The sequence below is a fragment of the Protopterus annectens genome, chromosome 6.part0, assembly GCF_019279795.1.
Source record: "Protopterus annectens isolate FY-2018-M chromosome 6.part0, PAN1.0, whole genome shotgun sequence".
Taxonomy (NCBI): Eukaryota; Metazoa; Chordata; order Ceratodontiformes; family Protopteridae; genus Protopterus; species Protopterus annectens.
In genome coordinates this window covers 1,986,468,996-1,986,494,384 of record NC_056737.1, presented here as the reverse complement: position 1 = coordinate 1,986,494,384, position 25,389 = coordinate 1,986,468,996, and the positions used below count along the sequence as shown (strand labels likewise).

General features: G+C 40.2%; 1 protein-coding gene across 1 annotated transcript in view; it reads left to right on the top strand.

The window, feature by feature from the left end:
- Positions 1–25,389, top strand: part of LOC122805018 (acetylcholinesterase collagenic tail peptide-like) — a 951,363-nt gene that overhangs the window by 812,017 nt on the left and 113,957 nt on the right. Inside the window, exon 15 of the mRNA XM_044075274.1 lies at positions 14,334–14,439. Coding sequence (XP_043931209.1) covers positions 14,334–14,439 — 106 coding nt within the window. The remainder of the gene's footprint in view (positions 1–14,333; positions 14,440–25,389) is intronic.

The window sequence follows — 25,389 nt, the reverse complement described above, 5'->3', positions numbered from 1 at the left end:
AGTGAATGACATCAGCAGGATTACTAAAGTAGGGTATTTGAATTGTAGTGAGTGTGACTAGCCTAAAATGCATTACTCCCTACACAGACATAGAAATACACACAAAACATCCACAACTGCCACATGTGGGAATAGAACCTCTACCGGAGTTCTATATCACACTACAGCATGAAGCTGTTACAGGACGTGCCACGGGGATTACTGGAGCACTCCTTCCCCAAAGGTGTATTTCACAGTGAATGACATCAGCAGCCTTGCCAAAGTAGAGTATTTGAATTGTAGTGAGTGTGACTAGCTTAAAAAGCATTGCTCTCTACACAGACAAAAACACACACAGTTGCCAAGTTTGGAATTAGAACTCCTACCTAACTAGTTTATCACACTACAGCAGTACACAGTTATAGGACACGCCACAGTGATTACTAGGCTCCACCTTTCCCAAAGCTGTATTTCACAGTGAATGACATCAGCAGCCTTGCCAAAGTAGGACATTTGAATTATAGTGAGTGTGACTAGCCTAAAAAGCATTGATCTCTACACAGATAGAGACACACACACAAACACAGTTGCCATGTCTGGGATTGGAACTTCTACCTAACTAGTTTATCACAGTACAGCATTATGCAGTTATGGGACGCGCTACATATGTTACTGGGCTACACTTTTCCCAAAGGTGTATTTCACAGTGAATGACATCAGCAGCCTTGCCAAAGTAAGGCATTTGACTTGTAATGCATGTGACTAGCCTAAAACGCATTGGTCTCTACACAGACTCGCACACAGTTGCCATATCTGAGATTGGAACTCCTACCTAAGTAGATTATCACACTACAGCAGTACGCAGTTATGGGACACGCCTCAGAAATTACTGGGCTACACCTTTCCCAAAGGTGTATTTCACAGGGAATGACATCAGCAGCCTTGCCGAAGTAGGGCATTTGAATTGTAGTGCATGTGACTAGCCTAAAAAGCATTGCGCTCTACACAGACAGAGATACACACACACACACACACACACACACACACACACACACACACACACACACACACACACACACACACACTTGCCATGACTGGGATTGGAACTCCTACTTAACTAGTTTATCAGACTACAGCAGTACACAGTTATGGGACACCACAGAGATGACTGGGCTACACTTTTCCCAAAGGTGTATTTCACAGTGAATGACATCAGAAGCCTTGCTGAAGTAGGGCATTTGAATTGTAGTGCATGTGACTAGCCTAAAAAGCATTGCTCTCTACACAGACAGAGACACACACAAACACACAGTTGCCATGTCTGGGATTAGAACTCCTACCTAATTAGTTTTTCACACTGCAGCAGTACGTAGTTATAGATAGTGCCACAGAGATTACTGGTCTACATCTTTCCCACAGGTATATTTCAAAGTGGATGACCTCAGCAGACTTGTCATAGTAGGGCTATGGGGAGGGCAGTGTGTGTGCATGGGCCATATCCCATTCATCTAGAGGTTGACACACCACATGCGGGCACACACAGAGTTATATTCCACAGGTACGTGTATACAGCTGCTAGATGACTACTTCCTTGTACAGTCATGTTGCACAAGTAGCACTTGCACCACATAGTCTGTAATGCTGATGGATACCGGTGGCTAATTTCTACAGTGACTGACATTTACACCTCATGTGGTTGTAGCCATTTGGCTGTGTGCTGGGTGGGACAGGACTCATAATGGATGGCTCCTTGTCACAGTCACTGTCTTCTGCAGATCTATGTACGTCTACCTTTGGTTTATTATAGTGTGTTTCCTTGGATATGTCTCTGTATTCCTATCCAGTGTGTACAAGGCATGACTAGTGCATACTGAGGAGTGCATGCACTAACATCTGCAAATGCTGAATATGTATGGTCCACTGTTGTTTGCAGACATGGGTTTCATTTGTTTAAGTGTGTGAGCATGCCCAGTATGGCCTTCTGCATTGAATGTGTGGATCGATTTCAAGTAGTTTGTACTCCAGTTCAGACCTTTGTGTTGTACACCTACAGGTAGCAAACTGTTTCTGCAGGGTAACCCTCGATCATTTGGCAATATGGGGACAAACTGTGCAGGGGATGGTGTGTACTGTAGGTGATTGGGTTTGTGCTGCTTCAGCTGCATGGTACTGCTGTTAGCAGAGATATTCAGACATGTGTACTGTTATACACTGTGATGTTTTCTGTCCTCACGTACTTTCAGGTGAGCATTCTTGCTCACAGTGATGTCTTGGGAGACAAGGGTGACTGCAGCTGTGTCCTGTATTGTGGGCAGACACCTACGTATTCATGGTAAGTTATGCCATTCTGGAGGGAGAGCTGCAGACACTTGCTGTTGGGTCTGTGCATCTGGTTCAGCACCTTGGTACAGTGCTGGCAGAGGATCCCATATTTGTACACCCGTCAACATTACAGTATGGCCTTAGTTTGTTGTGGCAATGCCTCACAGCTGTACAGATTATCACAGGTTACCCAGAGGCAGAGGCCATGGGTCAGGACATTACCCCTATTGTGGTGTACTGGCAGGTGTGTAGCCACCCATTTCTGTGTTTGCAGCCAGGGATAGTGTGTGCACACAGCTTGATGTCAGACCCTGCACATTCCATGCTGCCCATGCTCTCACCGCCCCCTCTGTTATTCTAACCTCCTCCATACATTATGCAAACATTCTCTGATACTTTCCCTAAGGGTATCACCCCATCACAGGTGTGTGTTAGTGTTGGTCCACAGTCCATGCAGTGGGACATGGTGGACATGTTACTGTGGTTTGTCCACATGGCCTTGCATATGGCTTATGTGGAGTGTGTTATGTTGTTATTTGGGTGTCCATGACATAACATGCATTAGCAGTACATGTGAGACACAGGCTTTGGCAGAGGCCTGTGGGTCATTAGGTGTTGTTGCAGGCCAGATGTGGCAGTCTGTTGCATTCTGTCAGTCCTACAGTCTCAGACCACCATACAGTATATTCCTCTGGGGTCACAGGGTAGGTGTGATAGGTGTTCAAGCCAATACCTTCTATCAGTCTTGATCAGATGTGTGGATGCTGGCAGGGTGCTACCTACAGCTAGGGACGCACCTGCATGGGACACCTGCACTGCATGCTGCATTTTTCCGCTATTGCCATATACAGGTGGAGTCATATTCTACCCATTCCCCACAGCAGAGATATGACCAGAGAGGTACCTGTGGGTGATGTTTGCATGAGCTGGGTGCATGTGTGCTATGGACACTACTTGCATCTGACACACAGATATGCATGGGGCATTCCAGTTATGCTAGCAGGTACACTAGCTGTTTCCCAATGCATCAGTCCTACCTCCTTTGTGATCTGCAAGTGTTCGGGCAGACATCACCAGTATCCCCTACTACAGGACCAGTTAATTGGATGCATACCTGTATGTACAATTCCAAGGGTGTCTCCATTTCACAGTGACACAATATATACTGTGAATCAAATTAGTAGACTGGAGACCAAGCCACAAGGTTTGAAAATTTTAAAACCAAGGTATTTATTCCACCACGATGATAACGTCAATATAGACCACAGCCACCAACAGGAATACAAACATAAACGCTGTTTCTCCAAATGCGTTTTCGTTTAATCCATAAAACTTCATCAGATGTCATCTGTTGGAAAATTCATCAACCATTTATACACCTATTAATTAACCAATTAACATATTTTCCCTCCAATTTCATGCCATTTTAAAAATCCTAACTTCTAAAAAAATTTTTTATTTATTATTGCATCATTTCTTCCACCCATTTTAATAAAACCTTTTGTTGCTAAAATAGTCTTTGTTAATTTTATAAACTCCGTTTAAAAAATAAAAAATGATAACAAAACAATAAACAAATTAAATCATTAAAAACATACACTGTTCTGTTATTTAAAACTGAACTAGTAAGCCATTTCTTGTGCAAATATGCCCTCTAGTGGCCATTTATCAATATTGCAATAGATGATGATAAATATATTAAAAATACTGATTCCTTGTATTAAAATCCTGAGTTACTAAAAAAACATGAATAAATAAATACATAACTATTATAAGTATAAAGCTTGAATGTGTCTAAACCTACAAATAGTATAAAACTATTTATTAAAATCTTGTGTGGGAATGTTGTACTTCCATCCTATGGGAATTTATTACAAAAAATCCTTTCGAAAAAACTTTTACAATTTAGCTGCCCTTAACTTTAAAATAGGTAATATGCTTGTGTATTCATTCAGACCAGGTGGGTTATAGGCCTCCAGTGTGATCTGCCACCAGAGCTCCCTATATTCTATCTTTTCCTCCCAAAGCCCACCTCTTATGTCTTTTTCTGTATGTTCAATTACTGTGAAAACAAATCTGGCTCCTGAACATTCCTTTGTGTGTCTATATAGGGCATTGGTCTCCTTACAATTTTTAATATCATTAAGGTGTTCATAAATTCTTCTTTTAAGTTTTCTTTCTGTTTTCCCTATATAGAACGAATTACAGAATTTGCACACAGCCAAATATATTAAACCCATGGAATCACAGCTATAGTAATACTCTTCATTTATTATTAGTCTGTTCCTACTCATGATGTTAATGCTGTTACCATTTAACACATATGGGCATTGGGCACATTTGCCACATTTATATGTACCTTTTTTCCTTTTATCGTTTGTACCATGGGATTTTTTGTTCTCCAAAATATTTCTTAAACTTTGTGCATTTTTATACACAACTTTTGCCGGAATACTTTCAGCTTTCTCAATATCGGTTAAACTAATAAACCTATTCCATTCTCTATTAAAAATCTGTTTTATATTATTATTAATACCATTATATTCCAATGTGAGGGCTAAATGATAATTTTCTTGCTTTTTATCATTAGTCTTACTTGTATTTAAAATAATTTCTGTTCCATGTCCCTTGACTATAGGTGTAAATCTAGTTAATCTACCTTTCTCAACTTCTTGTCTGATTTCTTTGATAAATTTACTAGGGTAGCCTCGATCTCTAAACATATTTTCTAAAAGGTCACATTCCCTCATGAAATCATCTTCATTACTAGTCATTCTGCTACCCCTCACGAATTGACCTTTTATGATGTTCCTTTTACAATGAGTGGGGTGCGCACTATCATAGTGCAAATATGTATTACAGTAAGTGGGTTTTCTGTACACTTTGGTTTCTAAGATTCCTTCCTTCTTATATATTTCCACATCCAAATAATTTACAGAGGTGTTTGAAAACGTCCAGGTAAATTTCAAAAAATTAGTGGTGCTGTTCAGGTATTCCAGGAACTCATTTAATTTCTCTGTATCTCCTGTCCAAAATAAAACTATGTCATCAAGAAACCTGCGGTACAGTACCCAATGAGATCTAAATGAACTTTCCAATACATATTTCTCCTCCCATTTAGCCATTACCAAATTGGCGTAGGTGGGGGCACAAGCCGCCCCCATCGCCACACCCTGTATTTGCTTAAAAAATTCACCATTATAGAACAAAAAATTATTTTGCAAAACCATGTCCATTAACCAGACAGAGGCCTGCTTATCTTTATTAGTCAAGTTCCTGTCCTCATATACAATTTCCTCATAATATTCCATACCCTCTTTATAGGGAATGGAAGAAAATAAATCCATAACGTCAATAGTGACAAAAGTTATGTTATCAATGTCATTTATATCCGAAATGACTCTCAATAGGTCCCAGGAGTCTTTCAATATTTGTTTCCTTCCTACCCATAATTTTTTAGTCTTATTATCAATAAACTTTGCTAATGTATGAGTTTTGGAGCCATCGGCTGCGACGATGGGTCTTAAAGGTGGATCTACCTCATTTTTATGAGTTTTTGGTATACCAAATATTGAAGGAATTTTAGGTTTCTCCACCTTTAAGAAATGGTACGTGTCCTGGTCTATAGCACCTTCAATTAACATATCATTTAAGTTAATATCTATTTTGTTGTATGCAATATTTATTTCATTTTTGGATACTAGTTCATATTTAGTATCATTCCACAATATTTTGTACATTCTACTGTCATATTCAACCTTATCCATTATAACCACACCTCCCCCTTTGTCAGGCTTCATAATTCTTAAATTAGAGTCTTTCTTAATTTCGTATAACAATCTCTTCTCGTTTTTCCCCATATTGTGTTGGTATTTTGTAATATTCGTTTCTTCTTTTCTGATTTCCTTTTCTATTAACTTCTCAAAACATTTCAATTGGGGATGCAATGGGGGATTATAGGTGGATTTCTTTCTTAATACATAGTCCGCCCTACTTAATGGGGTGGAAAGTAGAAAGTGTAAGTTTATTTTTCTCAAAAATACTTTAATATCCATTAAAGATTTGGTGATATTGCCTCTATTGTACGGTATAAATTTTAAACCTTTAGAGAATAAATTGAAATGATCTTTCTCTAATATTAATGAACTGTAATTATAAATATTAAAGTTGTTGTAGGTCCATTTATTATGCTCTTGAACAATAGTCTCTAACCTGGGTGGGGATGGGTATTCTAAGGGGTTATTAGATTCAACTAATATTTCCCCCTTCCCCTTCTCCCCCCCCTCCCATAAAAATTTCCTTCTCTATCCATCTGCTTGTTCATAATTCTTTCAGACCTCCTTAGTGGGGGGAATTCCCCTTCATAATCAAAATCTACCTCCTGCAGTTCACCCTCACCAGTTGATTCAACATGACCCCTTTTATTCTCTCGGTAAAAATTTTCTTTCTGATTTCTCCTATTAGGTGGTATAGGATAACTCAGGTTATGCTGGTATTCATATAGGTCACGTTCCATTTTTTAAATTTTTCTCTTAATTAATTCATCCATATTTTTATCTATATCTTCTCTGATGTTAAAGTACTTAATTCTTTCTTCTTCCACAGAGAAGAGTAGGTCATTCCTAATACTATTATCTAATGCTTCTATTTCTTTGTATATTTCCTCTTGCAATCTAGTGTTTTCCTTCACCATTAATTTTAACATATCAATTCCACATTTGTTAAAAAGCTCAACCAGTTCTTTATGAATATACACAATATATACTGTATGTCTGGGGTACTTTCCCCTGTGTACTGCCTGTATATCTAGCCCAACAGTCATGCCATGTCAGTCTTTCAGATGGTGACACATATTACCACCATATATTTACAATGGCTTACTGCTAGCATGTGTTATGCTGGTGGGAATTGTCTTTAGCACTGCAGTTGTGAGGGCTTGACCCTGTCATCAGCAGTAGTGGTCAATGGCCACCAGGTCTTACCTCAACATGCATACATACTGACCACTCTCACATAATAGGAAACACACATCAACCTAACACACACAGACCTGCATATTGTGCAAATGCTACAACCTATCCGGCTACCTTGGCCACCTCTAGGCATCTGTGCTCCACTGGTATTATACCTACTCATACATGTTACTACATTTCTAAACAGGGTTGGAGGGTGGCACACCTGACTGTTACTACACTTCTACATTGGATTGTGGAAAGGGGCACACCGGACTGTTTCTACATGTCTACATAGGAGTGGGGGGGGGGCACACCTGGCTGTTACTACATTACTATTACTACATAGGATTGTGGGGGGGGGGGACACCTGACTGTTTCGTCATTTCTACACAGGATGGGGGAGCACACCTGACTGTTTCTACATTTCTACACAGGGTTGGGGGGGTTCGCATCTGACTGTTTCTACATGTCTACACAGGATGGGGGGCACACCTGGCACTTGTACATATTTGCTATGACTGTACTGGTATGTCAGGTGCTCCATTTCATTCTGTATTCTAACCTATCATGCTGACTAGAGGCATATCAGTGTACTACAGGTCTTAGCTTTGGTTGACCTGCGTGTTAGTGCCTGACTTCCTACCCTTCAGAACTAACATCCCACTGCCTGACCTGCTGTAGTCTGTCTGTGTAGGCCTGGGGGGGTACCCATGGGCATCATTCAAAGGCCATAGCACAGCCTTTGTTTGCATTTGTTTACACCTGTCCTGCTGGCTGAGACTGTTGTTGGGTATGTGAACCTCCCTGACTGGCATGTGTGAGTCATATGGATACACATGTCACCCAGCACATTTCCTGCAGTGGGTTTTGTCACCCTGTGTAGTACTGGCTACTATGGTGACTCCAGTATTTGTTACAGATCTCATGGTGCCACTATGGGTGTCTACTATCTGCTGGCATACCATTCAGCCACCCAAATCCCTTGCATGCTTACATCCATACCATAGGGACAGGTAATGACACATTCTACTCCATTTGGCAATTGGTAGGTTGATTGACTTACCTTGTGGGTGTGCCAGTATTGCGGATGGTGCAGGAGGGCTGCCTATGTCGGATGCACATAGCACACTCCCTATACATGGTTGAGCACAGGTAGTGTCATGTTTGGCATCCTTTTTACTGTATGTGCGAGTGAGAGAGACGTGTCATTCCCTGGGTCCCTACTGTGTCAGTGTATGTGCTATGCATTGCCTCTTTGCCAAGGCCAGGACATACTGGGCATGCCTCCATCTGCCTACTGGGGCAGGCTCAGGTTGTTCCTCCTCAGAGTCACTCTGTGCCTGTGCAGGCTTTGGCATTGGTGGGGGGCTGTGTGGCCCTGCCCCGTGCTGTTCCTGCTGCAGCTGTTTCAGCAGGATCATATTGTGTAGCATGGCACATACCACAACAATTTGAGTACATGTAGCTGGTGAGTACTGCAAGGTTCCACCAGATGTGTCCCGGCCCTGGAACCATGACTTGAGCATCTTAAACACACGCTGTATTATAAGTCTGGTCTGTGCGTGTGCCTCATTATGGCGTTCTTGTTCAGGTGTGTGTGCATTTCTGATGGGTGTCATCAGCCACGGCTCCAGTGCTTAACCAGCATCCCCAACTAGGTAACCGTAAGGGATGTCCCCATTGGCAAATCTCTGGTACAGCTGCGTCAGATGCTAGATGTGGGAATCATGATAACTTCCAGGGCAGCCAGCACACACATTCATTATAATGCCCTGGGCATTGCACATGACCTGGCAGTTGATGGAGGAGAAGCCCTTGTGGTTGATGCAGATCCTACTCTGATCAGTGGATGGTGCTTTAATGCATATGTGCATGCAGTCTATAGCACCCACTACCTGAGGGTATTCTGCTATTTGGTGGAAGAGACGCATATTACTGGCCACCACCTCATGGGTGTTGAGGAAATATACGTGCTCACCAGCATGTGCTGACATGGCATCCAGGAACTGATGGAATACTCTGGATGCTGATGCCTGTGAGATCCCCATGATATCCCCAGTTGAGCTTTGGGAGGTACCTGTGGCTAGTATTCCTAGGTCTACACATACCTTGGTATCCACTGGGATGGGTTCCCCTCTGTCAGTTTGGTGTGTCAGGTGTAGCCGGCACAGCTCAACAATGTTCTGTAGAAGGTCCCTGTCCACTTTATAGTGCTCCACTATCTCCAGCTCATGTAGCCTCTGGTAGGTTACCCTGGGTCTGTACACTCTTCTCCATCTCCTCACTGTGGGTTGATCAACAACATTCAGATCCTTACCACTCTCAGCCTCTTCCACATGTTGTATGATGCCTGCTGCAGCCCCTATCATTTTGTTGTTTTGTTTGTTAAAAGTTCCCCGCTTGTATACACTGGTGGTGTAGAGTATGGGAAAAACCAGAGGAGAAGGTGTTTGCATAGTTTATAGTAGTGTTCTGGGCTGGGCTGGTCTGCTGCCTGTGTAATTGGCTGATTCTGATACATTTCACCTGCCAGCTATGCTAGTTCTCCTAGATTACCTTCCTACTGCTGTTTTCCCTTTCCATTGCCTTCCAGTTTAAGCCCGGGGGCATGCCTTGCAAACACAGTGCTCAAATGTGCACATAGCTGCTATTCCGTGGTTTACTTTTTATTTTTTTCCTTTAAAACCCGGTGCATGGCGTGCAAACCCACTTGAGCAATGCACAGAGTGCTAGCCAGCCTCAGACACACACCCTTGCATAGCTGTGCTAAGCTAGGAGCAAACCTGAGCCACAGGGCTCCAATCCACTTACAGTATGCCTAACAACCCCTCCCCATGATGTCAGCTAACCCCTAGGCTTGCACCAAGCTATTCCTGTTCTTACACTGTTGGGAGCTGACTAGCATGCAGGGGAAATCTGGGATTCACTATCATTCCCTTCATTTGCATAGGATTGCCTGCTAATGCATAGTTACATGTCCCACATTGAGCCTCCCCCATTAGCAACCACTATTCACTGACCATGTTGTCTTCTGCCTGCTATTGACTATAATGGCAGAATAGTGATTTTAGTTAGAATGCTTATTTTAGGTTTATTTTCTTATTTTCCCCCGATCCCGTTTGCGCACCACTGCCCTATGCTTAAACAGCCGAGATCGGCTAAAAAAAAAAAATAAAAGTTGATTTTTTTTTTCAACTGTTTTCCATGCCAATGGCCTTATACTTGGCCATTGGTGTGCTTTCCAAATTATGCCCACCCTTTATTCGGAGCTATCATGGCTCCATTTTGGAATTTGCAGAAATGTACTCCATTACTGGCAGAGTACATTTCTACAGATTACACTAGACCTTCACGGCCGGTTTCCAGCTTCCTGGATCGCAAATTCACCTCATTTGCATGGATTTCTCCCGCAAATGACGTAATTTGTATACAGGGGCTGAGTCAGTGCAGGACTAGTGCAGGAGCAGTCATGCACACCCTTACAGGTTTTCCTGGATCGCACGGCAGACATATTACCTGCTGGAGCTCCTGTACTAATTCTGCATGCCATGCAAGGCTTGCAGAATCCGGGGGATTGTTTCCTATGTTGCACATACTCAGAAATAAATTCTAGACTGACAGTGACCATAAAACATTCAAACACAACTAACTCTACATGGACCTATGTCAGTACTGACAGATATATTAGCTGTCCCTAAAAATCTCCACTATAACAACCGTTTGCTATACAAGTAGTAGAATGTGTTACATATGTGTACAAAAAACAGTAATGTGCCAACATGTCTTGTGCTTCTAATTGTTGCAGTCATTTCTGAGGTGCACCTTTACTACTTTCTCAGACTTTTCACATCCCGTTTTTATTTTACTTTTTTCCTGCTACTGCCACCTGATGAAATTCCAGTGAAATTTGACATACCCCAGCTAGCTAGGAAATGGGAAGACTTACAGATTTCCAAATCAAAAGCAATTCCAAATAACTATTTAATGGAAAAGAACCAGCAATGCATCTGAAAAGATTCAGTCATACAGTATGAAAACAAGTTTGGTAATCAAACAAAATGACTACCGAATGCATCAGTCGTAAGTTAGTATGCCACATTTGAGTTCTCTTTCTTCTTATTGTTATTGTTATAACTGCTGTAGTGCTGATTTCATCTTTACACATCGTAATATTTTATTTGAGGATCCATGCCACAACTAAAAATTCCAAGTGCAAAAGGGGTGCATTTACTTTAAGAAACATGTAAGACTGGTTTATAAAAACATTTCATGTCCTAGGAAAATGTGCATGTAGTTAGTTTTGTGTGTGTGTGTGTGTGTGTGTGTGTGTGTGTGCGTGCATGTGTGTGCATGCACGAGTGTGTATGTCTGTGTGCGCACAAGTGTCTGCATATGTCTGTCTGTGTCTGTGCCTGTGTTTGTGTCTCTTTCTTCCACACTCACCAAGCATTTAAATCATGAATCAATGTGTGCTGTATATCAAATAACATTACACTAATGGATGAGTTTCTTTAAAATTTATATTAGAATCTGCCAAGACAGAATATAGGCGTTCCACTGTAGGATGCCCAGAACGAAGAACAGAAAAAAAATAAGTAAATAAATAAATAATTAAAAATATATAACCTGCAAAAGGGTCCAGAAAGAGTAGGATGGGGTGGCACAGCTCAATAATTATACACTTAAACTAAGATGGAGGTAGAGAGGGAGTGTGACAAACGCACAAGAAGGTGGTAGAAATTCAAGAGTAGACAGAAGGTAAAATGATTCACAGAGAACAGCAGATTAACAAAGGAGTGATTTATAGTTTCATAAGTTAGTACTAGGTTAACTGCCCTTGTGAGCCATTTTAAGCCTAGCCAATTACCCCATGTGAGAATCAAACCCTGTACCTTGTGCCTGTAAGGTAAACACCTTGGCCATTACACTAACCTCCCACTGTTGGTCAACACTATTTCATTTTTGTTTATTTATATTTTGTTAAATGGGTAAATTAATTCATCTGGAGACTCATTTCAACCACAATGGCAAAGACAACAACAAATAAGAAATACACATGGAATAATAATGATGATGATGATGATGATAATGTACAATACATAGCCAATATGTGACAGTGAATAAGTAAAACATAAACAACATTAACAAAATATATACATTATTAATGTTTAAATATACAAAGCAAACATAATTATAAATGCAGAATTGTATGAAAGCTTATTGCAGCACTTGTTACAATATCATTCTGATTAGCAAGAAGTCATAGTTTGGAGATGCAGCTATAGAAGCAATGGTGCAGGAGGAATGGATGGACATTGTTGCTATCACATACTCACAGGCCAATGACAAGAGGCAATGGGACATGGAGCAAGGTCATTGGCAAATTTCCTTAATTCCCACAATGCTGAACAAACCCCACCCATACCTCTCAACTTATTGGCTCAAGAATTCTGAACAAAGATAAAATAATAGAGAGCAAAGGCCCAAAATCAGGGACAATTTTATATATTACTCTAATTCACTTAAAAAGTCAATACCCCTACAGGTTTTGCATTAATGCATATTTTCTGAACAGTAAGAGGAATGAAAGTCTAATATCTGGCATTACTGACTTTAACCCTCAGTGATTTAAGAAAAAATAATATGAAGGACAGGGCAACATATGCGGCAAAATCAGATACATTCCGCTCTGCAAAAATCTGGATGGTTGGGAAGTATGCCCCCACCTAGTGGGGGAAGTAGCAGGAGTGGAGGTAAAAGAAACTGGAGCAGCATCAGGCCGCTGACGGGCAAACTGCAGCACAATGGAACCATAAACAACACACACAAACACAAATATATATGTAGATGGTTTCTCTTTATAATCTCGAAATACTGAAATATCGAATTTCAGTATTTTGAGACCATAAAATCAAATTTTCATAATACCGAAACTGCGAATCCGGAAATGTCAAATTCACAGTTATGGTTTTCTGGTATGTGACGTGGAATGTACTGTGTGCACAAAAAGGGACTCTGGATAGACTTAAAATGGCTCTCATGGGCAACTAGCCAGAGGTCTTCATTTCTGTATCTCTATCAAAATTTTACTGAAAATATGCACAGTGAATGCAAGCTATGTATCTGGTTCTCTCAGTTCTGTAGCCTGTTAAAGCAGTGCTAAATTTCAGATAGATAAAGCATAGAATAAAGATGTTTCACATTATTAGATGCTGTTTAGAACAAGCCTATGGGATGCTCGTGTTTACTATTTGGGATATGAGTAGATCAAGCTACAGAGAAATGAAGGAATTAATGGCACCGGAAGAGTGACAGAGTTAAGAGTGAAGAGAAGTAAATGGCAAATGTGGCATGTCAGTATTTGGACATTAATTCATAAAGGAATGGAAAGCGATACACCTTGTAGTAAGCTTAACTTGGTAAGACTGAATGTTTAAATGACTGAGCCTCTTTCTCCAAGTTTAATATGACCTCAGAGGGAATACATTTAAATAATCGAGCTTGATGGTAAAGCCTATCATATGGTAGGACAGACTGAATAGCATTCCTCCAAAATGCAGTCCTTATTTTATGAGCTCAGTCTCAATGACTCAGTTTTTGGCCATTTCAAGTTATAAATATGCCATGATTCCAAAGGAATAATTTAAGTAGAACCTTGATATGCCTGTATAGATCCACTATGGATAAAATGCTATATCAACACAAAACTAGATAAGGATAAAGAGAACTTGCAGGGTATGTTCAGATATAGAAAAATACTGCCGAGTTCAAAACCATATTCCAGGCTTGAAGCAAGTTTCTGCTGCTTCTCAAGAATGCAAATATAATATTGAGATTCTTTGTCAGTGGCTTTGCTTACTACTTGAAACCGAATACCTAGTCAAATGGCTACTTGCACAACATTTCAAAGGCAAATGGATGATGGAACTTGTGTAATCTGGGTAATGCTAAATGTCAATGAAACAGTTAGTGTGGCAATTGCAAAAGCAGGTCTGCATATGCATTAATATGAGGATGCACTAATAGCTTCTTTACAGTGTGGAAAAGTAAAACATTTTCCATCCCTTTCTATTCCAGGCTATTCTTCATGGAGCACTAGGCTACTGTGGTGATGGAAAAATTCAAGTGGAAAATGAAGAACAGTGTGATGATGGGAACAATGATTCATCTGATGATTGCATTGGTATGTTAATGTTTGAACACCAGCCACTAGAATATCAGGCATTTCAAAAGTGTTCACCTACAGGTGTATTCAGAAAAGCACTGTTAATCTTGTTTTAAATGCAAGAATCTGGGAGTGATATTTATTTAAATAGTGCTCTCAGCTTTCAGGTTGCTGGAATGGAGGTTACCTTATTTTAAAATGAGCTTACTTTAAAAATAATTAAGGTGCCAAGTTCTCTTTCATTCGGCTTTGTATAGATACTACCATATACTGCAAAGATTTCACGAAAATAGTACAGATAAGGTCAGTCAGTGTCAAATTAATGTGAAATAAGAAACTGATTTGCTTTGGTGACATTTCTTTTAATAAGTATTTTTAATGTGTGTTAATCTGGCTACCACATAGATGCTTTTAGACAAAATATTCTCCACACAAAATCCATAGAAAAAAACAGTTTATTGATTTTAATTACACTGATAACATGTTTCTAATTGCAAAAGCCATGCCTCCATGTAAACTGTGGGTAACTAGTAATATAGCTTTCAGATTTATTATAAAATGAATGGTAGTTGGCTATACACTGACTAAAATCATAATTTCAGTATATAATGTTCAATACACTTCTCAGATTTTCTTCCTTGGAGTTTATCTCTTTAGTATGTTTGTAATAATTGATACTTGCTTAAGAATTTAGTGCCTACTAATAAAATACATATGCAATCATAGACTAAGAAGATGACACATGCACAAAACAATGACAGTTTTTATGTCTTCTATACTTCAAGTTGTCACTTTATTAAGGAATACATCCTAATTAAAGTATTAGTTTACCAAATTCATCATTAAATAGATGTGAAAAATATTTTGTGGGGTATCAGAAAGGCACATTAATTTTATTTTCTGAGCAGTCACAGTATGTATATTACATTATATGAAATGTGCCCTTCAATAAACTAACCTACATTTGCATCTCCTGTCTTAATAAAGAGTTAAGAACATAAGGGAATGGTGTGAAAAGTTTTTGTAGAGACTCATCTGAGCTTGACATGAACAGTGACATGTAGACTACAAGTAAGATAGGACATGGATGGACAGGTATATAGATAGATAGATAGATAGATAGATAGATAGATAGACAGATAGAATATTGCATTCACTAGTAGTCACATGAACACTCTTAACCATCAGTTTTTAAAGCTAAAGCATGGATTTATTTACAAGGGAATTAACAACAATGTTGTCGCTGGTTCGTCTCTAATACATAAAACAAGAAGGCTTGGGGTTTTGTTTTGATGCTTTAATACATACAAACACATCAGGATGGATAGCAACATCATTAAATATGAACAAACTAGTTAACAAACAGAGCTTACATACATACATGGTTACATCTCAACAGCTAAATACAAAAAGGCAGTCAAGCTCGCACATGCTCAGTATTTATACACTTGTGCAAGCCCTTGGATAGCTTCTTAAAGGTAGATACACACATATTGATCTACATCCTCCCTCTTAAAACGATTGCCCTTTATGAAAAACAGTGTTAGAGCTAGGCATGCATTACTATATACATTGAAAACAAAACACAATGTTCATGTCCAAGTTGCTTGGTATCTGCTACAGGGTTTAGAGATTCGACCATATCTCATAACATAACAGTTGAGACCAAGTTTAGCAACAGGGACAGTCTGCGGTGTACAACTCATATCAGGAACTTCTGGATTCATTGTAGGAACTGGAATGTCCTCTGGAACTTCCTCAGGAACTGGAACACCAGACAACTCATTCTTAGATAAAGAATCTTTCTCACAGGCTATCTGCTGTGTTATAGGTTCGGACACCGGTCTTAAATGCTTCCGATTCCACCTAAAGATTGCTCCTTCTGATTCCATAATGTATGATCTCAGCTCTGGACCAATATTCTTCACAACACCAATCTGAGCATAACCTTTGGATATTTGCATCCTTACCACTTCTTCTCGTAATGCAGTGAGCAGTTTACTGGTCTTATCATAGTAGGACTTCTGGGCTAGGAGCTTCTTCAACAGATTTTCTTTTACTGATCTGTTGTTCTTGACACATGGAGCTAACAATTGACTACTGATTGGTAATGTGGTTCTGGTTTATCTCGACAGAAGTCTCTGAGCAGGTGAACCAAGATGTTTATCACGAGGAACATTTTTGAGATTCAGGAAAACATCACTATTATCTTGTTCTTGACTTCTCAAGTAACTATTTTGCACTTTGCACTGCACATTCTGCCAAACCATTTGACTGTTGGTACACTGGACTACTTGTGACATGAGTAAAGTCCTATTCTTCAGCAAATCTTTTGAACTGTTGGCTTGTAAACTGCTTGCCATTGTCAGAAATAACTTTGTGCAGACTACCATGAACAGCAACATGGCGCTTCATATTAGTAATGACAGTACTGGATGCTAGGTTAGGAAGTAGGTTTATCTCAAACCAACTGGAGTAAGAGTCTACTAACACCAAATAATGTTGACCATTCCACTCAAAGATATCAGTGGCTACTGTCAACCAAGGTAGTTCCGGAATCTGGTTAAGCTGAAGTGATTCCTTCTGTTGATGTGGCTTTGTACTATTATACACTGAACAAGATAAAAGTGCGCTCTCAATGTCTTGTGACACAGAAGGCCAAACTACTAGTCCTGTCACCCTTTTTTTGGTACATTTGGTTCCTGGGTGACCACTATGCAAGATAGTAATGTATTCTTGTTAAGGACTTTGGAACAATTACTTTTGGACCTTTCATTGTAATACCTTTGTCAGACAAATTCTCATGTCTGTATGGAAAGTAAGGTTGCACTTCTTGAGGTAAACAAGATTGCTTTGATGGCCATCCTTGATTGATAAAGTGGTTGAGCCTCTGTAAAACTGGATCTGTAGCTCTGTGATCTCTCAGCTCATCAAGATGTGTGAAAGAAAGATTTCTCACTTCCATGAATTCAAAATCAAGATTCTCATTCTTGTACTGTTCTGTGGTATTTCAGGGTGATCTGGATGATGTATCAGCAAGACAAAGAAGTTTGCCTTTCTTGTAGACAAGATTGAAATTGTACTTTGCAATCTCAGCATCATACGTTGCAGTCTGGCTGGAGCTGAATGCATAGGTTTTCTAAAGATAGTGACCAATGGTTGGTGGTCTGTTTCGACCTAGATAGGTTTACCATAAACATAATCATGGAACTTCAAACATGCAAACACAATTGCCAAAAGCTCTTTCTCGATCTGAGCATACTGCATCTCAGTTTGGGTAACAGTCCTCGATGCATAGGCAACAGGTTGATCCTCTTGCAGAATGACTGCACCAAGACCAAATTTTGAAGTATCACAGGAAAGTGTAACTGGTTTCTGAATATCATAGTATCTTGAGTGTTGGTGGACTTGCAATTCTCTGTTTCAGGATGTCAAGTGATCTTTGATGTTGCTCTAACCAAGACCAGGATACATCTTTATGTGTCAGCTCTGAGTGGTGCTGAAAGTTGGCTCAAGTCTGGAATGAACTTGCTTAGGTACTTGACCATGCCAAGAAAATGTTGCAGAGCTTTAACATTGTCTGGAGCTGGCATCTTGAGAATGGCTGTTTGCTTTGAAGGGTCTGACCATAAACCTGTACTTGTAAATAAATGACCAACATAAGTAACGTTTTATAGCCCAAACCTTACATTTGTGTGGGTTGAGCTTAAGATTTACTTGACGTGCCCTTTCTAGAATTTTTCTGAGGTTTCTGTCATGCTCAGCTTCATCACGACCTCCTACTAGTACATTGTCTGCTATAATAGCACAAGGATACACAGAAAAAATTTGCTCCATTGCACACTGAAAGACTTCACTTGCAGAATTTATCTCAAATGGCATTCTCAAAAATCTGTACTTGCCAAATGGAGTACTGAACATAGTGAGCAATGAGGAGTTTTTGTCAAGCTGAATTTGCCAAAATGAACTATTTGCATCTAAGACAGAAAAAATAGTGGCATTTGGCATCAAGACTGCAACTTCTCCGACTGTGCGCATTGGATGATGAGGTCTTTTAAGTCTTTTGTTCAAATCTTGTGGATCAGTACATATTCTGTTGCCATCTGAGCTTTTCTTATGAGCCACCACCACCATGGAAGATACCTATTCAGCTGGAGTTTCATCTGGACAAATCACACCTTGTCACACCATTTTATCTAACTCGGTTTTGACTCTGTCCTGCATGGCTATTGGAACTTTGCAAGCTGGTCTGATAACTGGACTAACCTCTGGGTCTAACTTCATGGAGTACACAACTGGAAGTTTGCCTAGTTTGTCTTGGAAAAGATCAGCATAGGTAGAAATAATGTGCTGGGCAAAATTAGAGTAGTGGTCTTTTAAGCCAACATGGTGGACTTACTTATTAAATGAAAGCAGTCCCATTTTCAAACTGTCTCTGAGCCCTAATAATGAATGGACATGCCTCTTGACCACATAAAACAATAAGTCATAGCTTCTTCCAGCAGAATAACATGAAAGCACTACTGAGCCTCCAGTTTGAATTTCTTCACCTCCATAAGCAACAAGTTTCGCACACCTTGCTAAATCAAGCCTTTCACCTTTACTCTCTCTAGCAAATGTTTCTGCAGACATAACATTGCACTTAAAACCTGTATCAACTTTGAATTATATAGGTTTGCCATTTATCTGAACAGTACAAAATATTTCATTTTTTTACCCTAAAATCTATTGCATTGACTATTTCATGAAGGACTGACACACCATCAATGTAAAGAGTAGAACTGCCACAGTCTAACTGATCAACATTTCATAAAATGTTTCTTTTTAGTAAAAGAATGTGGGCCTTTTGATTTACATAATCTTTTGAAATGATTCCATTTATTACATTTGTGGCATTGTTGACCAAAAGCTAAACATTTTTCACCTTTAGATTTATGGCTTTCACAAGGTAGCCATTTTGTTACAGGATCTAAACTGGGACACTTCAGGGCTGCCCCAGGAAGCCAAGTCTGCAATCCCATTCTCCTGGCCCCCATGGGAGTGGAAATAGGGCCGCCATGTCATCTCACACCAGGGCCAGCAGATTGGCCTCCCATCCTTCACCCATCACTGTGGGGATGCCATTCTGTGAACAGCACCACCCAGGAGGTAAGAGGCCATATGCTAGGAGGCTCAAAACAATACACATTTATTGCACCTGGCACCATGGGAGAGAGAGAGAGAGAGAGAGACTGAGGTGTGCCACAAAAAACACAAAGATGGGGGGATCCAGGGCCATCTCCCCTATGAGTTTGAAAGCCCTAGGTGCAAGGTAAAGGGGAAAACCAGTGTCACAGAAGTCTGGATGAGGGACTGTCTGAGGCTTTCCAGCCCAGCAAAGTTCCAAGAAGCTGGGAAGATACCCTGAGAGGCTCCAAGAGGACGAGTAACACTGCATGACTTGGCAGCACTCGGGAGATATGTAACCCTAGAAAAATAGTTCTCTCTCTTGGATAGAAGTGGAAGCCAAGAGGGGGTCCATCTTGATGGAAGTCTGAAAGGGAGAGAGAGGTGGAGAGTGACCGGGACAGGACAGCTCCCGACTGGGTGAGCGAGTACAGATCATGCCCTCTGTGGGACAGAAGTCTGGAAGGAGAGAGAGAGGCAGAAAGTGGCAGGGCTGGGCAACCTCCTACTTGGGTGAGGGGGGTCAGGTGTAGCCCCCCCATAATGAAAGTCCTTAAGGGAGTGACTGGTGGATGGCGGAGGGGCCTGGAGAGCTCCTGCTAGGGCAACGGCATCCAACGTCAGCCTGTAACAGACAGCATCCTTGAAAAATCTCAAAGTCCCCAGAGTTTCTCTGGCTGGGAAAGCAGGGAGACTCTGATGCCTTCATGAGAGAGTATCTGTCCCTCAGTGGCTGAGAGAAGTTCTGGAGGGGCAGGCAGGATCAGAGGGAAGCTCCCCTGAGAGGGTCTGAGGGCAGGAGCAATCCAGCATGATTTGGCAGCCTGCAGGAGACTGGAAGGTGGCAGAGTCTCCCAACATGGGGGCTTGGCCGGGGAAGGTCTCTTGGCCAGGTCAAAGAGGAGGCCTGTCGGGGTCGGACCTGACAGAAGTCAGTAAGGGAGCACTGGGCAGATGGGTGTGGGGCCTGGAGAGCTCCTTCCTGGGTGAGTGGGGTCAGGCAGAGCCTCCCACAATGGAAGTCCTTGAGGGAGTGATGGATGGTGGCAGGGCCTGGAAGGTTCCTGCCAGGGCAGAGGCATCCAACCTTACCCCATACCCAACGACATCCCAAAAAAATCGCAAAGTCCCCAGAGCTGCCCCGGGAAGCCAGGTCACCATTTAGACTGAGTGGTCTAAACTGGGGCATTTGTGTGTCCAAAGACAATGTTTGGGATTCCAGGACAGAGACTTCCAAACTTTGACTGTCCTGGAAAAACTGGGGCAGTTGGTCACCTTGGGCTTTCACTACAGTTATGACAGTTAGCAATGAAACTGGGTTGGGGCTCATGTTTTGAGTTTGCTGACTCACTCATGCTTCACTGAGACTGTACAAAGTCTGGAATGTACTAGAAAGTTCTGGGGTTAACCAGTGAGTGCTGCAGAAGTTACAGCTGCCATGTGCTTGGGCCTGTTTCTTTTAATAATGTGCTGCATACTATTAACATGAGCTTTATCACTGTGCCTTCTAGAGAGCTGTTTTCATTTGTAAGCATATTTGTGTGATTTTCTGTGAGCTTGTATATCTGACAAATCTCAATGGCCTTATTCAAAGTTAAATCACTGTCACAAAGCAAAATCTTTCTCACAGTATCATCTTTTATGCCAAACACAAGCCTGTCCTTTATCAACGCATCCCTTAAATCACCAAATCTGCACGTTTTAGCTTTATTTCTTATGTCAGTTATATATGCTGTGAAGGTTTCATCAGGCTTTTGATCCCTTGTATAAAATAAGTGCCTTTCCATTGTAACATTTGTTTGGGGGTTACTCATTTTTATAAATTTACGTTTTAAGCACTCTGGGTCCTCCCTTGACTCAGCTGGTACAACAATATGATGCTTTCCCCCTCTCTGGTATAGATAGCAGGTGCATACACAAATGAGCTTTCCTTTTCAATAGCTTCTGACCCAGCTAAATTAATCAGAATAAATGCCTTTGTATGGTCATCTTTACCAGAGAATGCACCTTGTATGAAAGTATTGTACTCTTGCTCAAACACTCTCCATTTCTCAGCAATATTACTGTCAAACACAAGTGCACTGGGTTTTCAAAATCCACCTGCCATGCCCCCAAAGAATACACAAACACATTGAAAATATGGTCCTTGTAATTATTTATGAACAAACTGTTCTGTGAGCTTGTAATAACATTCAAATGCACAATAAACTCTTCAAAATACTGTACTTTGTGAAATATGCTCTGTAATGGCTGTACTCTGCGAAATATGCCCTGTAATGGCTGTACTTTGTGAAATATCTTTACTGTAACACTGCACAAACATGCAAACAATTTATACACTTCTGATAACTCGGATATGTTTGCTTAATACGAAAATACATATGCTTTGTGAAAATGCTGTAATTTCCCTTTATTTTATTTGTTTTTATGCAATTCTGACTATTTCAAACATTTTCCATAGTAATGTGAATATTTTTATCAATATCATACATATCGGTTTATGCAAAAATTATTTTGAATGTCCTATATGCCCTGTTTCATATTATGCAAAAAGAAATAGTGCTGAGCAAGTTTTAATACCTGAAATTCATTTCTGACCTGTTTTGTGAAGTTTACACAATTTAGGGTGATCCACTGCTGTATATTCCACCAGCATTTAAACAAGTGCCTTAAGTCATTTTAGCCACGCCGTTTCTGACTTCATGCCCTTTCGATGTGCTTCTTCTAACTCCATGTCCTTTTAGACGTGCTGGTTCTGATACCATGTCCTTTAGACATGCAACTTCAGGCACCATGTTGCTTGTTCATCTCTAACACATAAAGCAAGAAGGCTTGGGGTTTCATTTTGATTCTTTAATGCATACAAACACATCAGGATGGATAGCAACATCATTAAATATGAACAAACTAGTAAACAAACAGAGCTTACATACATACATAATTACATTTCAACAGCTAAGTACTAAATGGCAGTCAGGCTCACACATGCTCAGTATTCATACACTTGTGCAATCCCTTGGATAGCTTCTTAAAGGTACATACACACATATTGATCTAGAAATGTGTTCTATTTAAGAAAATAGGTAGAAACAGAAAATTTTATTGCAATGTAGTTTTTAAAACAGAACTTACAGCTTTGTTGGAAATAACAGTTCAGGATGTCTTCCGTCCAGTGAAGCACAATGGTCACAAAAAGCCTCTCAAATCTAGCCCAAAAATGTCTCTCTTACTAAAGATAATAAATCTATAATTTGTGGTAATTTTAGCATCAGTTTTAACTTTTCACTCCATTACCATTTCACTAGCAGAGCCAGGGTAGAGTAATAGAGTGCCCCACACACTGGCAGCAGCTCCCCCTCCCCCCACAGCCATTCCATGTCCCAGTACTTGACTGTTTCTCTCCAGTTACCATAAACACTGTTCAAACCTATCAGTGTGGATACTATTTTCTTCTTTACTTCTACAATGATTAGAGATATTTGAATTTAATTTAAAACTTTTATTTCAAGTCATAGTCATTAGTTAAACAAAACAATACAACTTTGGAATAAAAACAGACTTAGCATGATCAGTAAACTTCTCTGCCCTTGAAACTGATATTGGTTGAAATGGCACTGAAACCCATATTCAAAGAAAATGCATCTGGCCAGTAGTGGATTAAGTTTACCTTTGGGCTGTTTTCAAACCATTGCTCCTTGCACACATTTTTATGACCATGCATACGTGTATGTGTTCTTTGATTCCCCTTCCTAACTGCATTAAATTATATTCCTTGTATAAAGCAGCAGCACTTGTTAGAGTGTACTTTAAATGTGAGTTTTGAACATTCTTCCAGCAAGCAATGAAACAAAACATATGAATAAGTTGCCTATGTTACATAAAAATAGTAAGCTGGTAATATTGCAATAGGGAGTGGCTGGCAAACCAACAAAAGGTTCATACTTACTAGGCATCTCATCCAAAGGAGGACACATTCAGGAGTGCAGCACCCCCTTCTCACCTTAAGATACACTGCAGTATCAACAATCCAATTGCATAGTGTGGAAGTAGAACACACAGCCTTCTGCACCAAAGGCAAGTACGCTACCTGTTGTGCTAGTAACACTACTTTCAAATTTTATAGCACAGACACTGATGGCCATTAAAAACAGGCTTAGCATGAGCAACAGAAAATTTCTCTTCCATTAAAACTCACAATTCCTTGAAAATGCACTGAAACTTACATTCTTTAGCGGTCAGGTAGTTGGTGTGGAGGATTCAGGCTCTTATCTTGTGTAATCAAGGTACAGGGTTTGAGCCTGAGCAAGTGAATTAAATAACCTGCTATGTAAAACTGAGCAAGTTACCCATTCCTCATTAACCTGATATCCTTAACTAAGGCAGGAGCAGCCTTAGGTCAACTGGTGCCCAAGGCAAAACGGCTCCACGGCACCCCCGACCACACCACCTGGTGCCCCCATCCTGGTCTACCTACACCAAATAAACACTGAAAAAGCTCCCCTGCTACAGCGGCGCCCCAGGCAGCCGCCTAGTTGGCCTATGCCTAAGGCCGGCTATGAACTAAGGTATTACATACACACACCTATTTCTCAGCTCATAAAAGGAATGTCTTGTAAGCAAGCTTAAATTGCATGTGGAAAGAAAAAGAAGCAGCAGCATCAATGTTTGTGCGTATGTGTTGATGCACACAAAGAGGTAGGAATGTAAATGTGCATGCGTGTGTCAAAGCATGCAGAGCATGTTCTTAAAGAAGAATGCCATTAAAAAAGGCGTCATTTTATTTTATTTTTTTAATTAAAAGTTAAATGTTAAGGCAACCCCCTATCCAGTGGGCCCTAGGCAACTGCTTAGGTAGCCTAGTGTTGGATCGAAATCTATTGACTAGACTACTTTATTATCTAACTATACTAGATTTAACCCAACTTCCAAAGGTACTTCTTCACTGGATGGCATAATAAGAAGCATTCCTAACATGTGTAGTGATCATAGCCTCACTGTCTTACTGGTCTTTCAAGACCTTAAAAATACCTCTAATATTGAAACTTTTCTTCTTTTCTTCTCCTTCCCTAATAATGTTGATATACTTCTTTAAATAGAATTATGTCTTACTGACTGGTCTGAAATATTCTACTATATTTATATCACGTCTGCTTTATCCACATTCTGCAACTTATTTTCATTCAAAATAAAGTCTTAATAAACCTATCACAAAGATTATGCAAGTCTTCTGATGCCCACTGGATTATTTCAGATGTAAGGTCTGCAATCAGGAACAGAAACATTGCGTGAAAAAAATGAAAAAAGATCTTCACTTATCAAGCACACCACTGCTGCCAGGATCTAAAGCAATCTATTCAAATTTTAGCCAATGAAGCCAAGGCACAGTACTCAAGATACATGAAGGTGCAACGTCTTGACAATCCAAAAAAATTCTGGGACACCATTAAATCCATCATCTCCAGCAAAATATTCCCAATATCCCGCTCTTCCTACAAGCTCTCTCTCAATTTGATAAAAGCTTTATAGACAGACATCTAAACTGACACACATACTTCTCATTCATATTTCCACCCCATATATCCCCTCACACAAAATCATTGACTAGGCTCTCTTCTACGTTAAAATCTTATCACATAAACAAATAGTAAAACACCTCAGAGTATTAAATGTAAATTCAACTCCAACTCTCAATACTTACTTCCTAAAATTTTAATTACAGTGGTAAGTTTGAAAGGAGTAAATGGCTTTCTAACTCTACCATGGATAACTATTTGCTTAAAACCCTTATTTTTAAACTTCTCA